Below are 15,472 nucleotides of genomic sequence, written 5' to 3'. Positions count from 1 at the left end.
GGCTCATTTAGTCATTACAACATTCCTACAAGTAGGTAACAAGTCTATCCCCATTTCAGAGGTGTGGAAACTGAGGCAGCACACACCAGGACTCGGGTTCCAGTCTGAGCAGTGGACAAATGTTGTGGTACCAGCAGCAATCAGTAACACCTGACACTGTCTGCCGTGTACCCTGTTGTAAGTACCTTACAGACCTAAGTCATTACAGGTTTGCCAGAGTCCTGGGAGAGAGGCATTTCCCTCCCATCTCCTGAGGAAGAAACTGAGGCACAGATAGGGGAGGTCACACATGCAGTAAAGGCTAAGCTAGAAGTCACATCCAGCAGACTGCCTCTGCTGGATATTTGGCCTACATATAACAAGGCGAAATGAGGAGAAATACACTCTATGTCTGTCTAAAACCATCTCTCTCTGACATAACCAGGTGGTAACGTCCACAGTGAGACCTTTCCCCTGGAGTTTTGCATGTGGGATCCAAAGGAGCAGCTTAACATGGGACTAGAGGGAACAATTCTTTAAATACTTCTTGCCTAAAGCCAGTAGACTGGTTATTTCCTTGCAGCTAACGGAACCCTGAAGGAAAACACTTGAGGTGTCTGAAATGCAGGTGAGGCTTCTAGGGCTTTGTTTATGGCGTAGACAGACCTGGGTGAGCTGTCACCAGACCTGAGGTGTGTGTGTGTGTCAGCCCGTGAATGTGCGTGTGTGTGTGTGTGTGTGTGTGTGTGTGTGTGTGTGTGTGTTGTTGCCTCGGGCAGGTGAGGGATCTCAGGGAAATTGGGGGTCAGACTCCAGACCTAGACCTAGACTCTCTCTTTCTAGAGAAAGTATATTATGTACAGGGAAGAAAGCAATCAGTTGAATAGAAGAGGGTATTAAAGAAGAAACAGACCCAACGTGTCTGCCTCAATTTGGCCGTAAGCTGAGGGATGGAGACTGTCCTGAGGACGGTCCCCACTTAGGAAATGCTTAGAAACGTTGAAGTAGTGGGAAATAAGTTGTAATACAATCATGGATTTAGAAGTCTTGTGAAATCGTCTAGCCTCAACTTTGGCCACCACACAAGCTGTGTGAATTCCCTCAGATAGCAGCTTTTCGGGGCCCATTTTAAAGGTCAGTCCAGAATGAGATTCCGCAGTCGCCTTTCCAATGATGACCTGTACTTGCTCCCAAGAAAGCCATTACTTATCTAAATCCTTGTACATCAATTTAATCTCCACTTACCCTCCACAATGATGAAACAGGGAGACATCACCGTCCACCTAAAAGACGCTCAAGTTCCTGGAGCTGTCACCAAATCACCCCATAATCTCTTTTTTCCCCAGGGCCATCCCTTTGGTTTCTTCAGTCTCGTCTTGTTTTGTCTGGTTTCATTTCTCAGTTGCACATCTGCCAACACAGAAGGCCAAGTGTCATTTATGAGACTCATAGTAGTTGTACCATATGGAAAATGACTGTCATCATTTCCTATTACTTAGAAGTAGAAAAGTCGAATTTGTGCCCACAGTTAGGTTAAGCATTTTGTGAATAACAAGGAAGCCCCAAGCACATTAACATTCCTTACAAATCTACAGGAAAATTCCTTCCTCTGCTTATCTGGGTCTTGGTCTTTAATGACAAAAACAATGATGGTAATGATGTTCTTACAAAGCACCACTGTGAGGATGCATCAGGTATCATTCGAGAATGTTTACTGTCGTCAATGCTATGAACACCTTCCCGGAATCATGAATTTGACCTCTGTGTCCATACTGGGCAGCTATCAGTGAAGGCTGATTACATTATTCATTTTAATCAACATCTACAAGGGTCAAAATCGGCTAACCTCTTTGTAATTTGTTCACAGAAACGTAACCTGGAATAGCTTAGCTATCCCAGATACGCACTGCTCACCAGAGCTGGAGGAAGGCTACCAGTGCCCCCCAGGATTTAAATGCATGGATCTGGAAGACCTGGGACTTAGCAGGCAAGAGCTGGGCTACAGTGGCTTTAATGAGATAGGTCTGTCTTACCGCTAAAACACATTTTCAGTTTCTATTTTACAATGTTTATGAAATGGAAAGAATACTTGTGTGGTTGATATTTTCTGTTACGATTGCCTGTACAGCATTTAAGAAGCACAGCGGCAGATTTTAAGCTTCTGCCTGGATTGTGATACCGTCTGCCCCACAGTCTGTAAACTACAGTCTGCTTGGATGGGTATTCCGCAGGGTCTGTAGAAAGTGAGATATCCCTGATGTGAGACTATTTTGATTCCTAATTAGAACACTTAAAAATATGTTGTTGAGCCAGGTTCAGGGCTTGTTGACTTAAAAATAAGCAAGGCTTGGTTTCCTTCCGCATGTACCTGTACTCCAGTAGGCAAGGTAAGTCTTATGTCTCCAAGATAGTAGCCATTAATGAGTGCATGAGAGCTGGAAAGTAATCCTGGAACAGAAGACCACTAAGGAGATACTTACTGAATATCCATCAACGGTGTAATAAATGTGTGGGAAGTGTTTATACACGAATACGATGTGCTCACAAATGTATACATTTATCTGTGGGCTTATCCTATGAAGTCTTGAAATGTGCTGTTATATACAGTAATGGAAGCTCTTAGCTTCTGCCATTTACTTGATATCATTGCATTTATTATAATTCTGTGCAAGTTGTATAAATTTCATTACTGAATCAAAGAAAAAAAACACCCATTATTTTATGCTTTGAGCATCTGTCTTAGCCACCCGTAGACTGGGTGGTGTACATCATGTAAATTCATCTCACACCAGTCTGGAGGCTGGAAGTCCAAGATCAGGGTGGCAGCACGGTTGGTTCTGGTGAGGCCCCTTGCCTTGGCTTGCACATGGCTATCTTCTCACCATGTTCTGAGGGGGGGGGGGGGGGGGGGAGAGAGAGTGAGAAAGTGTATGGGAGACAGGGTTAGAGGCAGGAAGAGGGAGAGGGAGAGAACTCTCTGAACTTTTCTTGTAAGGAAAATAATCCCATGATGAGAGAGCACCCTCCTGACATCATCTAGATCGAATCAACCTTCCAAAGGCCCCATCTCCTAATACCATCGAATTTAGGGTTCTGACTTCAACATATGCAGTTGGGGTCGGAAGAGTACAAACATTCAGGCCATAACAGGATTGTTATCAGAATCATTTGGAAAAAAGAAAACAAAAACCAATTTTTCCTTAAAGTTTCAAGGCCCAGGTGCAGGTGCATTTAAGAGCATTTAGACACTCACAGGATCTTAGAGAAAAGTCTCAGTGTATAGCAAGGTGGGGTTATGCTCCTTTGGAAGTCTAATCTATTTTGTGACTTTTGGTGTGGTTTCCTATCTCAGTGGGCAGCTGTACAATGGGGGGTTTCATGGCCAGGGAAGAAAGCATGAGTTCCTTTCAACCCTGAAGGCAACTGCTATGAACCTAGCCAGTCGATCTTTGCACATCAGAAATGGTGCCTGATAAATCCTCCTGTCAGTCACCCTGGCCTTTAGTCATATCAACTCTCAGACAGACTGCAGGATGGCATCAAGAACTCTGGGCCAAATACTGGAATTTCAGAGAGAATATGTGAAGATCTTGCACTGATTGAGAAATACTTTTTGGATATATGAACTAAACCACAAGGCTACAGCCTCTGGATAGAATAGAATACTGAACTGGGCCTGAAAAACAAAATAGTTGGTATTTAAAAAATAAGTTTTGCAAATAACATTCCTAAATTTTTATTCTTATATTTTAATATGCCTTCAGAGGTGGATTTCCAGCACTGAATTTAGATGGATGATCTTTCATCCCTTCGGCCAATGACACAATTTCGAAAAGTCAAAAAATTTAGAAGCCAGCAGAGGTAGAAGCGTTTCAGTTTGCTACTCTCTTAAACTTACCAGGCTTTGGAATCCATCTTACATCCTTCCTCTCAGCTCCTGAGAGCAGAGGACTTTTATGCACTATACCAATGACTTTCAGGGATGAGCAGGAAATCACAGTTATGGTATGGGAGATGGGATATATAGGTTTGGTAAACTGGTGGAACAGGCTGCGGAAATTCTAGCAGCTGGGGCACAGGTAGAGTGCATGGCTTCTTGGAACCTGCAGCTCCCCCTTTCTCTGAAAGGGGGCTCACTGGGCGTACCCATGTCTTGTATGGAGGGCAGCGAGCATTCAATAGTGAGGCTGTCCTTGCACAAAAGCCTCCAGTCCTTTCAAATCATATTGCTAAATCAAGCCATTTCCTGGCCTTTTGAATGAAGCAATTGTGCCTAATCTCAAAATGCAGCATTATATTCAAGCTGATTCAGCTTTCTCCACTGTGACTTCCAATGACTAACCAATGGACTCTCTTTGAGGGAGGAAGTTTCCTCATAGAATGTGTTGGCTTGAGAAGCCTGACTCAAGTAGAGAACTGCCCTCCGGGCCGCGGGCCCCCACAAAGGCAATAATCTTACTGTTTATTTGCACATTTATCTCCCAAGGATTTAAGCTCCTTGAAAACAGGAAGTACATTTTTTCATCTCCGTGTCTTCAGGGCCTGGCGCAATGCTGGCCTCTGTAAATATTTACTAATGGACTGAACAAAGTATATGTCCCTTTGATTTGACAGTGACCAGTCATGTTTGTGTTGGGATATAGAGCCATAATGGAGAATTAAGTTGTTTTCTTGTTGTTCTTTCCCCCAGTTTTCTGTTTTCATTGGCACTATTCGCCACTCTTCATGACTTGCCTTTCTAGACAAGCTCAATTTGGTCTGCTTGTGTCTTTTTCTCAAATGATGCTTGAGTTCAATGGCATTGAATGATGAATGGTTACATAATGAATTGTTAACTTTGTACGATAATCAAAAAATTTTAAAATGGTCACTGTAGTTTGGACTGAAATGGTCTGATACTATGCATCTATGTAGATACACACGTTGGAGTGTTCTAGATGATCTTTAAAGTTTTTATGGAAACAAAACACAACTTTCCCCCAAAAAATGAGGAAAAGAAGTTATTTTCTTAGACACACATGATCATCTCTTTTTGCATGCCGTTGAATTTAAAACAATTAGGTGCCTAATTGTGCATGTAAATTTGACCAATGTATTTCATACGTAAGCAAGCATGATTAATTTAAAAAGAAGCACATTTCCTCTTCTTACTAATCAAATTGTCATACAATACATTGAATTTCAATGCATTTATGAAGTTTCATTTATAAGTAGCTTTATGTCTCATTAAAATTTAAAATTGATGATGTTGAGAAACTCAATTTTTAAAACATATTAAAAGTCAGAGTCATTAAAGTAGAAAAATTACACAGAGCCCCAGCTGTAAAATTGCAGAGTAAAGACAACTTCCTATCTCTGAAATCAGCCACCATCAAGGAGACTGAGAAACAGAGATGTAATTTCCATATTCAAGACTCTGAAAAACCTGTAATTAATAGACCACAGATCAGAAGACCGGGTTATCTAACAGATTAGTTCCTGAAAGGGTTCTGGCTCCTGAGGATCTCAGGCAGAGCCAGCAGAATGCTGACATTAAAAATAAAGAATATTCCCAGAGGAGCACAACAGTCCTCTCTTGGAGCCAGGGAATCAGTGTGTGGCTGACCGTGGGAGCTTCCTGGGACTCAAAAGGGTCCCTCAAAGGGGAACCCTTGTTCCTGCAAGCAGTTGGTAAAGAAATACAGAAGACAGACCCTCAGTCTAGAGGGGCCCCGATGCTGTTGATCCATGTAGACGTATACAAGGGTCCAACCTGGTTGTACCTTAGTAGGATCACTTTGGGGAGTTTTTAAAACACACCAATCCTCAAGCACCACTCCCGGCCAGTTAAATGAATACCATGGAGTGATCCCAGGTGTACATGGTTTTTAGAAGCTCAAAGGTGTTCTAATATGCACACACAGTTATGAGTACCTGGACCGAGGCGGCAGTGGTACACAGGCAAACACACTTGCCTTAGGAAAAAATTTAAAAAAACTGCCTTCTCTCCCGCAGTGTTACCTGACGAATACCCGGTCCTCTAAAACTGATTTCAGGGGTGAGTAACAGTAAAAAAGAATAAGGACCGTATCCGTAAAAATGCATTTTTAAGTATGTTTAAAACTAGAAAAAAAAAATCCAAGAGATATAATTTTTAAAATTGCGGGAGAAGACGACCAAAATAAATGGATTTAAGCAGAGTTGTACAGTGGAAGCCTGCTGGGCCCATAAATGGATTTAAAGGGTACCACTGCCTCAGCAAATGAGCAGAGAGCAGTCAACGCTGAGGCAGTCTTACTAAAGTTGGTGGACTTCAGAACTAAAGAAAGCATCCAATGGGCATCCAGAAAAAAAAATGATCAAGTCAGTTCTTTTTCTTTCTTTTCCGATCGATGCTAAAACAGGAGTAGCCCCTGGAGGAACCCGGGACCCACAGTCCCTTCTAAGAGGAGCCATCAGAGAGGACTGAAACTTTGTCAGAACTGAAGTCTAGGTTACAAGGACACAGGGCTTACGAGGTCCTGAGAGAAAGAACGTGTCCAACTCATTTTGTTTACTGTTGAAGAAGCAAGAACTCAGAGACTTCCTTTTACATCATTCCTTCTTGAAGACACTCGGCCAGTCAAGAAGGATGGGTCATGAACCTAGTCTCTCGTATCTCCTCACTGTAAAATTAAAGCTAATACGACTTCAGGACTTCCAGGGTATAATATAAATATTCCAGTTTGTAGTCGTGTAGAAGAGATGAGAAGAAAATCAGGGGAGGTAGTGTAATGACGTTAGTGTCCTTATATACAGCAATAAAGAATGTATCATCTTACACAATATGTGAATCACGTGATGGAGGTATAGTGCACTTGTGCAAGAATGCATTGCAAAGTAAAAAATTATCTACTTTAGGAAAAATTCATTACTCAAAATAATGGCCAAGGGGGGTTGGATCACAGTTGTAGTACCTACTGGTGTGGTGACCTGGGAAAAGTAATTAACCTCTTCCGGCCTCCATCTGTAGGATGTCCTTATCTGTCCTTATCTGTAAGATGGGGTGAGGGATACACCTCTCTTTCAGGGTTGATGTTAGAAGTGACTGAGACGCTGCACTTTGAATACTCAGCACAGCGTGAACACACATGAGCCAGGAATTAGACTGCCCTGGCAGAGCCGAGGACATTGCTTTCCAGTTAGCCTGGCCATGTCTCATATTATTTCCTTCTCCCTGCAGCAGTTTGCTACTCAGATTGTTCCAGATCTTACAGCAAGGGCGAGCAGGAGAGGGGACGGGGACAAGGGGTCCTTCACCTTGCATTCTGTTCCTTTTTAACAGATATCCCACATTTTGTCTCACTCTACTCGAGGTACCGAATTCCAGAGAGCCAATTTTTGGTGGCATTTGGTCTTCATTATCAATTATTCTTCTCTTGTTATTCTCAGAAGTATATTTCCTTGTGTGCTTTCTCTCTCTCATTAGAATCTTACACATATTTCGCCCATGCCGTTGAATTTTCTACAGTGTCATTAAGCCTTGTGTCTATACTTTTATTTATCCCTGTACATATGAGTTTGTGACCCTGGATTGAGCCACTCCCAGTCTTCTAGCAGATTGCCAATGGGCTCTTCTTCCATAGACTTCAGAAAAGCGTCCCTTGTCTCATTGAGCAAAAGCCACCGCCATGCTACTCCCTGCACCATCCCCAGCACTCAGTGGTTGACTTTCTGTCCTCCCATAAGCCTCTGTGCCAAACAGTGATGGAGTCACCGGTTGTTTTTCTGTCCCTCTCTTCCATTTAAATACCCTTCCATTGTTATTTCTGGGTACCTTTCCTGCAGCCCATTCTCAAGGACCCTCAGCTAATACATCCTCCCTAGGACGTTAGCCTATGCACTTGAGACATCACGAACTCCCCACATTCCAAACCTAGGGAGGAATATACATTATTGGGAGGACAGATCTGAAGATCACAAAATCTGTTTAGTAGACATTCGCATTCTGTGATTACAGTGAGAGTGTGGAGAGGTGGGGAGCCAGCACATGGTGAAAAGGTTTGGGGACAGATGACAGCCCCAAAACACTGTACTGTAGAGGTGAAACCAAAATACCCCATCAGTGTACCTGGTTTTTGAAAATTTCTCTGCCTCCTTCCATTTTCTGAGTACTTACCCCATTTTCAGCCAGCCTCTCCCTTCCCCTCTGTTGCCTCATGCTTATCCACCTGTGGGACATGTACAGTCTGAGACATTGTTGATTTTCTGTGATGGCACTTAGAGTGAAACCAGAGAAATTTTGAGCTGGAAAAGATAGTAGTCATTTGGTTCACCCACACAGAGAGGGCAACTGAACATGTGTGAGCAAGGTCAGAGTTCTAGAGAATTCCGCACAGAGGCAGGGCTAAACTCAATTCTCCCGATTCACAGACTCCCACTAAAACTTACCTTCGTCCTCAGACTTTTTACATTTCAGCTCAATGTTTAATTAAGAACAAACCTAAAAAAATACCTTGCAAAGTTAGTTGTAATCTTAATTCTGTAGGAGAAGGTTAGCATCACTCACCTCTGGTAAGATGTTGCTGCAGAAGACAGCCAGCTATCCAAACAGATGTGACATGCCAGTTAGAAAAAAGCAACAAGTCTGCACACGTGGGAAGGAAATCACAGCAAATGCCATTAAACTGGCAATTTACTTGTCATGATCTTTCAAAAGAGGCAAGAAATTGGATACAGCAGATGAGTACAAATCTAGTCAGGTTTGAACTCTCCATTCATTGAACAGTCAGGTAAAAACAAAACAGATCCAGAGTTTTCTGTTGGTTTTTCTTTTTTAATGTCTTTACTTATTTAATTTTTTTTCAACTTTTTATGTTGAACTAATTTTAGACTCACATAAAATTTACAGAATAGTAAAGAGAGTTCCTTTATACACATCACCCAGGTTCCCAGAATGGTAACTTCTTGTACAACTGTATTGTCTCATTACAGCTAAGACATTAACCAGACACAATGTTATCAGCTACAGTACACATCCTGTTAAATTTCACTGGTTGTTCCACTGATGATCTGCTTCTATCTCAAGATCCTACCCAGGATCCCACATTGTACTTACATATTAACTCCCTCATCTCCTCCAATCCATAAGTTTGTCAGCTTTGTCTTTCATGGTCTTGATACTTTTCAGAAGCACTCATCAGTTATTTTGTAGAGTATCTCTCAACTTGGTTCTGTCCGGTGTTTTCTCATAGTTGGAATGAAGTTATGATCAGACTGCTTACACAATGTCTGGCTTCTAAGAAGGAAGAGAAGTTGTCTGTCCTCTTTTACTTCTTTCTTTGTTATTTTTATTTTTTTATTATGTAAGTTTAAGACGTACAGCTTTATAATTATATATTTGTATACATCAAAGTGATCAAAACATATTTTTTAAAGACTTTATTTATTTATTTGACAGACAGAGATCACAAGTAGGTTGAGAAGAAGGTGGAGAGAGAGACGCAGGCTCCCTGCTGAGCAGAGAGCCCGATGCGGGGCTCGATCCCAAGACCCTGGGATCATGACCTGAGCCGAAGGCAGAGGTTTTAACCCACTGAGCCACCCAGGCGCCCCGATCAAAATGTATTTAGTTTTGAGAGAACAACCCAGTATACAACATATAAGGATAAAATTCATGCTGAGAAGTCACTTAAGAAGTAAATAGATATCAGGCATTTCTTGTTGTCATTTGCCTTCAGAATCATAAGAACAAAACACAAAAGCCCAAATTTTCAAAAATCCATAATAAACTAAACCTTATTGAAACAATTTACATCAGATAGAGGAAGTCCATTAGCAAGATCAAACTATAAACAGAATATTCTGACAATAACTAACAGAAAAAAAATTTAAGTTACACACGCTTTTAGTGTTACCTGGACTGAGTGTAGTGGACTGTCCTCCCTATTCTTATTAAACAACAGTCAAGGGTAAAACCAGGAAATAACAAACACTGTGTTCTTATGGTGACTAATTGCCCACGGACAGTCTTTATTATTGTAATTACTGTCATTTCTTACATAAGTACTTCTTACCATTTATCGATTAGTTATTATATATCTAGCCCCAGGCAAAAAAGCTTTCTATCTGAGGAGTTTTTCATCCTCACAACAAACCCATAAGGTGTCATTATCCCAAATTAAAAGTGGGGAGATGAGAAAGAATTGATTGGCCCAAAGTCACACCCAGGCCACAGTTGGGAGCCACGGCTTGTTGCTGCCCGAGTGCTAAGGTCAAAGCCTAGGTTATCTTTGACATCGGCCATGGGTCACCACCATTTGGGACAGCTGGTTCATTAGAGGGTCTCATTCTGATAGAGGAAAGACATGTCTTCTAGTGTAACAATCCGCCAGTCCTGCTGCCTTCTCCTCCCATCGCCATGCCGCTGGGACAGAAGGATGAGTGAGAAGGAGGGTGATGGTGACGTCCCCTGGAAACTGAGGGCCATTCAGAGCAGGTCTCTGGCTTGACATCTGTCCCCTCGCATACTGTGCGACAGAGTTAGTGCATTATAAATGTGATTTTTATGTAAAAATCGAAGAATGAAAGAATATACCTGGGAGGCAGTGTAGTTTTACAAGATAATTTCTCGAGCTATCAACATTGGGACAAGGATTTGAGGCAACGGCAGCAAAAAACAGGAAATACGCTTTTGATACAAAATGAGATGGTAGATATAGAGGCTGGAGATAACACTGAAAGCGAAGAGAAAATATAGTATTGGGTATATTACAGTCAGATTCACAATTATTTGAGCTAAACTCAGAGTTCCATTATGACTTAAGTGCGTTTTGTATGTACTTTATCACTGTGTGCATTAATTTCTTCTGCATATTTGAATTAACTTCCTCTTTCCCTTTGAGATGTGGATATTTCATTTTGCTTTCTAAATACTGCAAATTAACCAACAAGTTTACTTAAAATGATTTTGAAAATGCACATTAATTCCTTTATTAACTATAAGACATAAAAAGTATTTACCTTATTAGTCCTTTCTATTATTAAAATTTTAAAGTTTTCCATATATGCCTTTTTGAAATATCAGGTAGGAAAACTACAGGTCATCAATCCTGCAGAAGTTAAGATGTGGATTTGGGATGCATATACACATTATAATCTTTGAAAAAATTTTCAATGTAAATTAATGGGCCTTTTCATAAATTGAAAATAATTAGAGTGACTGTAGCCTGCCAGATTCTCATTTACTCCCACATCACTTCTGAAGAAGGCTATTATTGGTACTGGAATTCAGGACTGATACATTTTTTTTCCAATGGGAAATATATCTTAGCTGTTACCCACTTTGTGGTATTTTTCTTATTTGACTTTGGGTGGTATTGACTAGAAGGTACAGATTCAGCTCCCTGTATGAGTCATAAATCAGTTTTATTAAATATCGATGGGAACAGCATCCATGGTTTCTGTCATCACTGGTAGCATTCCATGCTTGAAACTACCCCATATCTTGCTGAAATGGGATTGCCCATAAAGCCACCTACACTGCTGTAACATTCCAGTCTTAATACAGGCTTTGCTTTACTTTAAAATTCCTCCATGTTTTTTTTTTTTTTTCCTATCGGCCTTCCATTACTTTTATAATTTATCTCCTACTACATCTGATATTAAATATGGCCATAAAAACGTGATGAAAGGGGCGCCTGGGTGGCTCAGCGGGTTAAAGCCTCTGCCTTCGGCTCAGGTCATGATCCCAGGGTCCTGGGATCGAGCCCCACATCGGGCGGGCTCTCTGCTCCGCGGGGAGCCTGCTTCCTCCCCTCTCTCTGCCTGCCTCTCTGCCTATTTGTGATCTCCGTCTGTCAAATAAATAAATAAAATCTTAAAAAAAAAAACGTGATGAAAGATGACTTTTACTCAAATCATAGTAGAATGTGAATTGAACTTTGCTGATGCTGCTGGTAAACATTGATTCATAGATTTCAGTGATGTTAAACTGTATTTCATGTGTGTCAGGATGTGGTGTCAGATGAAAACTTCACAAATGAATAGAAAAAGGGAGCTGTTATGTATCTATAACTATGATTTATTGCACAATGTACATTTTTATTGCAGCTGCAAAAAGCCACAGTAAAGACTAATTTGTAAAAGACGTAATTGCGATTTATACTTGGTGGAAAAGCACCAAAGGTTTGTTTCCCTGGCATTAATCTTTATGTGCAGCGTTGCTCCTGGAATTACTTATTGATTTTTATGAAAACCCGTAGAGAAGAGAGAACCAGGGCAACAGAATTCAACCAAAAGCGCTTACTTATATCTCTGACAATTCTATACTTGCCCACTAAAGGAATTCCTCTGTCACGGGGCGAGGTAGATGTGACATAGTTTTGTTAAATAGAGGACAAGATCATGAGGCTTCCACAAGAGGAAAAGTTGCAGGAGCCTTTGGTCAGGTACAGAGGTTTTCTCCCCGGATCCAGGCATCCGTACATGTCCTCAGGTTGAGTGCAAAAGTGTGTGCTTGAGGATTGCTCAAGGAATAGAGTTGTTGGGCTTCATTAGATTCTCAGACGGGGTCACAGACTTACTCACACTAAAATTAGGTAGGCGATATTATTCAGAATATTAGGAAGACGGGGGTCTAAAGATAGAAATTAGCAGGCATGATTTTTGAGAAAAGGCTGTCCACTGTCTGGCATCCAGTGGGTGTCCTGGAATTCCTCTCGAATGAATTAGAGAGACACCTGGGGAGGGACTTGCTGTCAGAGAGGGAAGAAAGGGATTTTACAAGTGGATTTTGAGGGCATAACGTGATGACTTTTTTTCACATTATACGTGGAAGATAGTACTCTTTGGAAGTATGTCATGGCAGGAAATTAACATGTTTATAGTTACATTTTAACTAATTATAGAGGACAAAAATAAGACTTCAAATAGCACAAAAGGTTTCATGAAAGTAATAAATTCTGCCATGTATAAGTCCTTCCCTTTCTCTCTCCTTTCCTTTCCTCCTTCTTTCATCTTTACCCGTCTCATGGTGTTTAATAAAATGCTTTTAACTGTTTCCCTGCTAATAACATTTAAGTGATTTTCAGTTTTTGGCTACAGTAAGTAATTCTGGGGTGAATACAGGCTCACACACACAGATACATCTGTATCTTGTGCGCATGTATGGTATTCTCTAAAACAGGTTCCTAAGACAATTTCTAGGTCGAAGGGTAGGCACATTTTTAACGTAATAAATAGTGTTTTATTTCTCAAAAAGATTGTCAGAATTCACAGTCCTGCTGTTATTGTGTGAAAGTGAATTTTTTAAAGTATAAGGAATTCTCTTTTGGTATGCGAAGATCCTGAAGTAAAAAAATAGCAGAGACCATATTGTATTTTGTGCTCTTTGGAACACGGGGGGCTCATTCCCTTTTCCTTGCATCCCTTCCTCCCCCTCCCCCCTACCACTGTCTCCTCCAACCAATTCATGACCCACCCTCCAGGGCCTGTGTTCATGGAGATTCCCATCCACCAGCAGCCCTAGCCCCCTCTGTCTGAACTGGGACACAGAGTTTGTCCTTGAAAGTTAATGCTTTATTCTGTTTGGTTCTGACTGTCTGGGGGGTGTGTGTGTGTGTGTGTGTGTGTGTGTACACTTTACCCTTTTCTTCCCAATGAGCTCATTAGATCCCAGGTGCCTCAAGTAGGAGCAAAACTTCCTGTATTCCTTGAATGTACTTTCTAACTCTTGGTGAGCTTGTTATCTGCTCAAGGACTGGTTGATCATGTGTGGTAGAATTTTATATTAGCTACATCGCCTTTTTAAATCATTATCCTGTGGAAGCTTCGTGATGGAAAATTTAAATAAATTTCAGGTACAACTCCTGCCTTTTTAAGTTCATCCCTCATTTGAAATTAAGTGGTGTCCGCCTTATGTCAGATTTTCACATGAAACGAATGTGAACAGCCTGTCACAGAAGTCTTGTGTTGACCATCAAGGAGATTCTCCCTTGCTGGTAATGGCAGTCAGTGGAACATAATTCCCTTGACAGTCTATGAAATTAAATTAATTTCACCAGCTAATCAGTTGGACCATAAAGGAATAATGTCATGTAGGGAAGTCCTACACAGCTCTTCCCTCAAGGCCAATGAGGCCGTAGGAAGGCCATCTCCTACGTCTCCTGGGATTGCATGTTCTACTACATGAGCCCTGCTTAGCAAAACTGTGCTGACAAGGTGCAGGGCCTCCTCCTCTCAAGGGAAAGCTCTCTGGCCCTTGAAAATGGGTTTCTAACCTGAGCCACACGGAGCTGTGAGAAAGTAGCTGGCAGCCACCCTGAGACGGCCATTGGACTATGGAAACAAGGAGTCTCTTCCCTCTCTGCACTGTTAGTCCCCTGGACCCCTCAGCTCCCACACCCCGAGGCCTTGGAATTCAGGAATTATACTGAAGATACTGAAACATACTAAATATACTAACATAAAGATACCAAATAAAAATGAACCGAATATAAGAAGATAAGTCATAAATGCCTAGTAAATATTAATTGCCCCTATTAAAACAAAGATAACTACCACAACTGCTATTACAAAAATTATTGTTGAGCAGATTTATTTCTAGATAATAAGGAAAAACTGCGATGTAATCCCATTTTCGTGAAAGTAGGAGAATTTTTGGAGAATACAAGATATATTCTCATCATAAATAGAGAAGGACATGTTTTCAGAAATAAGGTACTCGACGGACATTCGCTATGTATTTACTCTATGCCAGGCTACGGGACCTGAAATGTAATGACATGAGTCAGAATAACCACGTTCTTTTCCCCAAACGAGAAGTTAAAATGGGAAATGAAGGTGAAGTAAAGTTGGAAGAAAGGGTTGGTTGATCTTTAACTGTCGGTAATCCTACAGTTGTATGCCCGGTGCAGGAGCACGTGCCCCAGTGTGTGTGTGCCCACATACTTTTTTGAGTAAGAATACGAGAAAATAAAGCAGGAATGTTCTAATTTGAAGCAAGTCGCATCCTCTGCCCCTCCTCCCCGCGCCCCCCCAGTCACCTTGTATCCAGCATTTCTTATACTTACGCAATCTGCCTAACCTCTGAGACAAATGCTTATATTAGGTCTGATATCAGAAATGCTGGCTTGAGAATTATATTTTTGCTTTAGTTTTTGTTAAAGAAGGTTTTTAATGACATAGATTAAGTGTGCCACCTTCCTTTTTTCCCTGGTCAAATATGCCTCCTTCTTATCCCCTTTTCTGAGAATGTCTTTATCTTATTTTTGATTACTAGCTTGACTGAGTACGGAATTCTTAGTTGGTATTTAGTTTTCGCCCAGACTTTGAAACCGTTCCCTTGTATTCCGGAATACAACCCTCCTTTGAGTCTAATTGTGGTGCTTTTGTTTTTATGGGTTTTTTTTTTTAACATATTTGTGTTTTTTTTCTTTGATAGTCCTTAAGATTTACTGTTTGTCTTTGCAATTTTTTTTTTTTTTTAAATCTAGTAGGGATCTAGTAGGGATTCTTTTTTTTTTTTTTTTTTTTT

General features: G+C 41.0%; 1 protein-coding gene across 3 annotated transcripts in view; it reads left to right on the top strand.

Annotated features, from left to right (window-relative positions):
* The window catches only part of LOC111147028 (sodium leak channel, non-selective), a 291,306-nt gene that overhangs the window by 35,879 nt on the left and 239,955 nt on the right, over positions 1 to 15,472 (top strand). For all 3 annotated transcript variants that reach the window (XM_022502882.1, XM_022502881.1, XM_022502880.1), the window contains exon 6: positions 1,847 to 2,001. In XM_022502882.1, the coding sequence (XP_022358590.1) occupies positions 1,847 to 2,001 (155 nt within the window). The remainder of the gene's footprint in view (positions 1 to 1,846; positions 2,002 to 15,472) is intronic.

This window comes from Enhydra lutris, unplaced genomic scaffold (genome assembly GCF_002288905.1).
Source record: "Enhydra lutris kenyoni isolate GAN:26980312 unplaced genomic scaffold, ASM228890v2 scaffoldscaffold15, whole genome shotgun sequence".
NCBI classification, from domain to species: Eukaryota; Metazoa; Chordata; class Mammalia; order Carnivora; family Mustelidae; genus Enhydra; species Enhydra lutris.
This window is presented reverse-complemented; position numbering and strand designations above follow the sequence as displayed.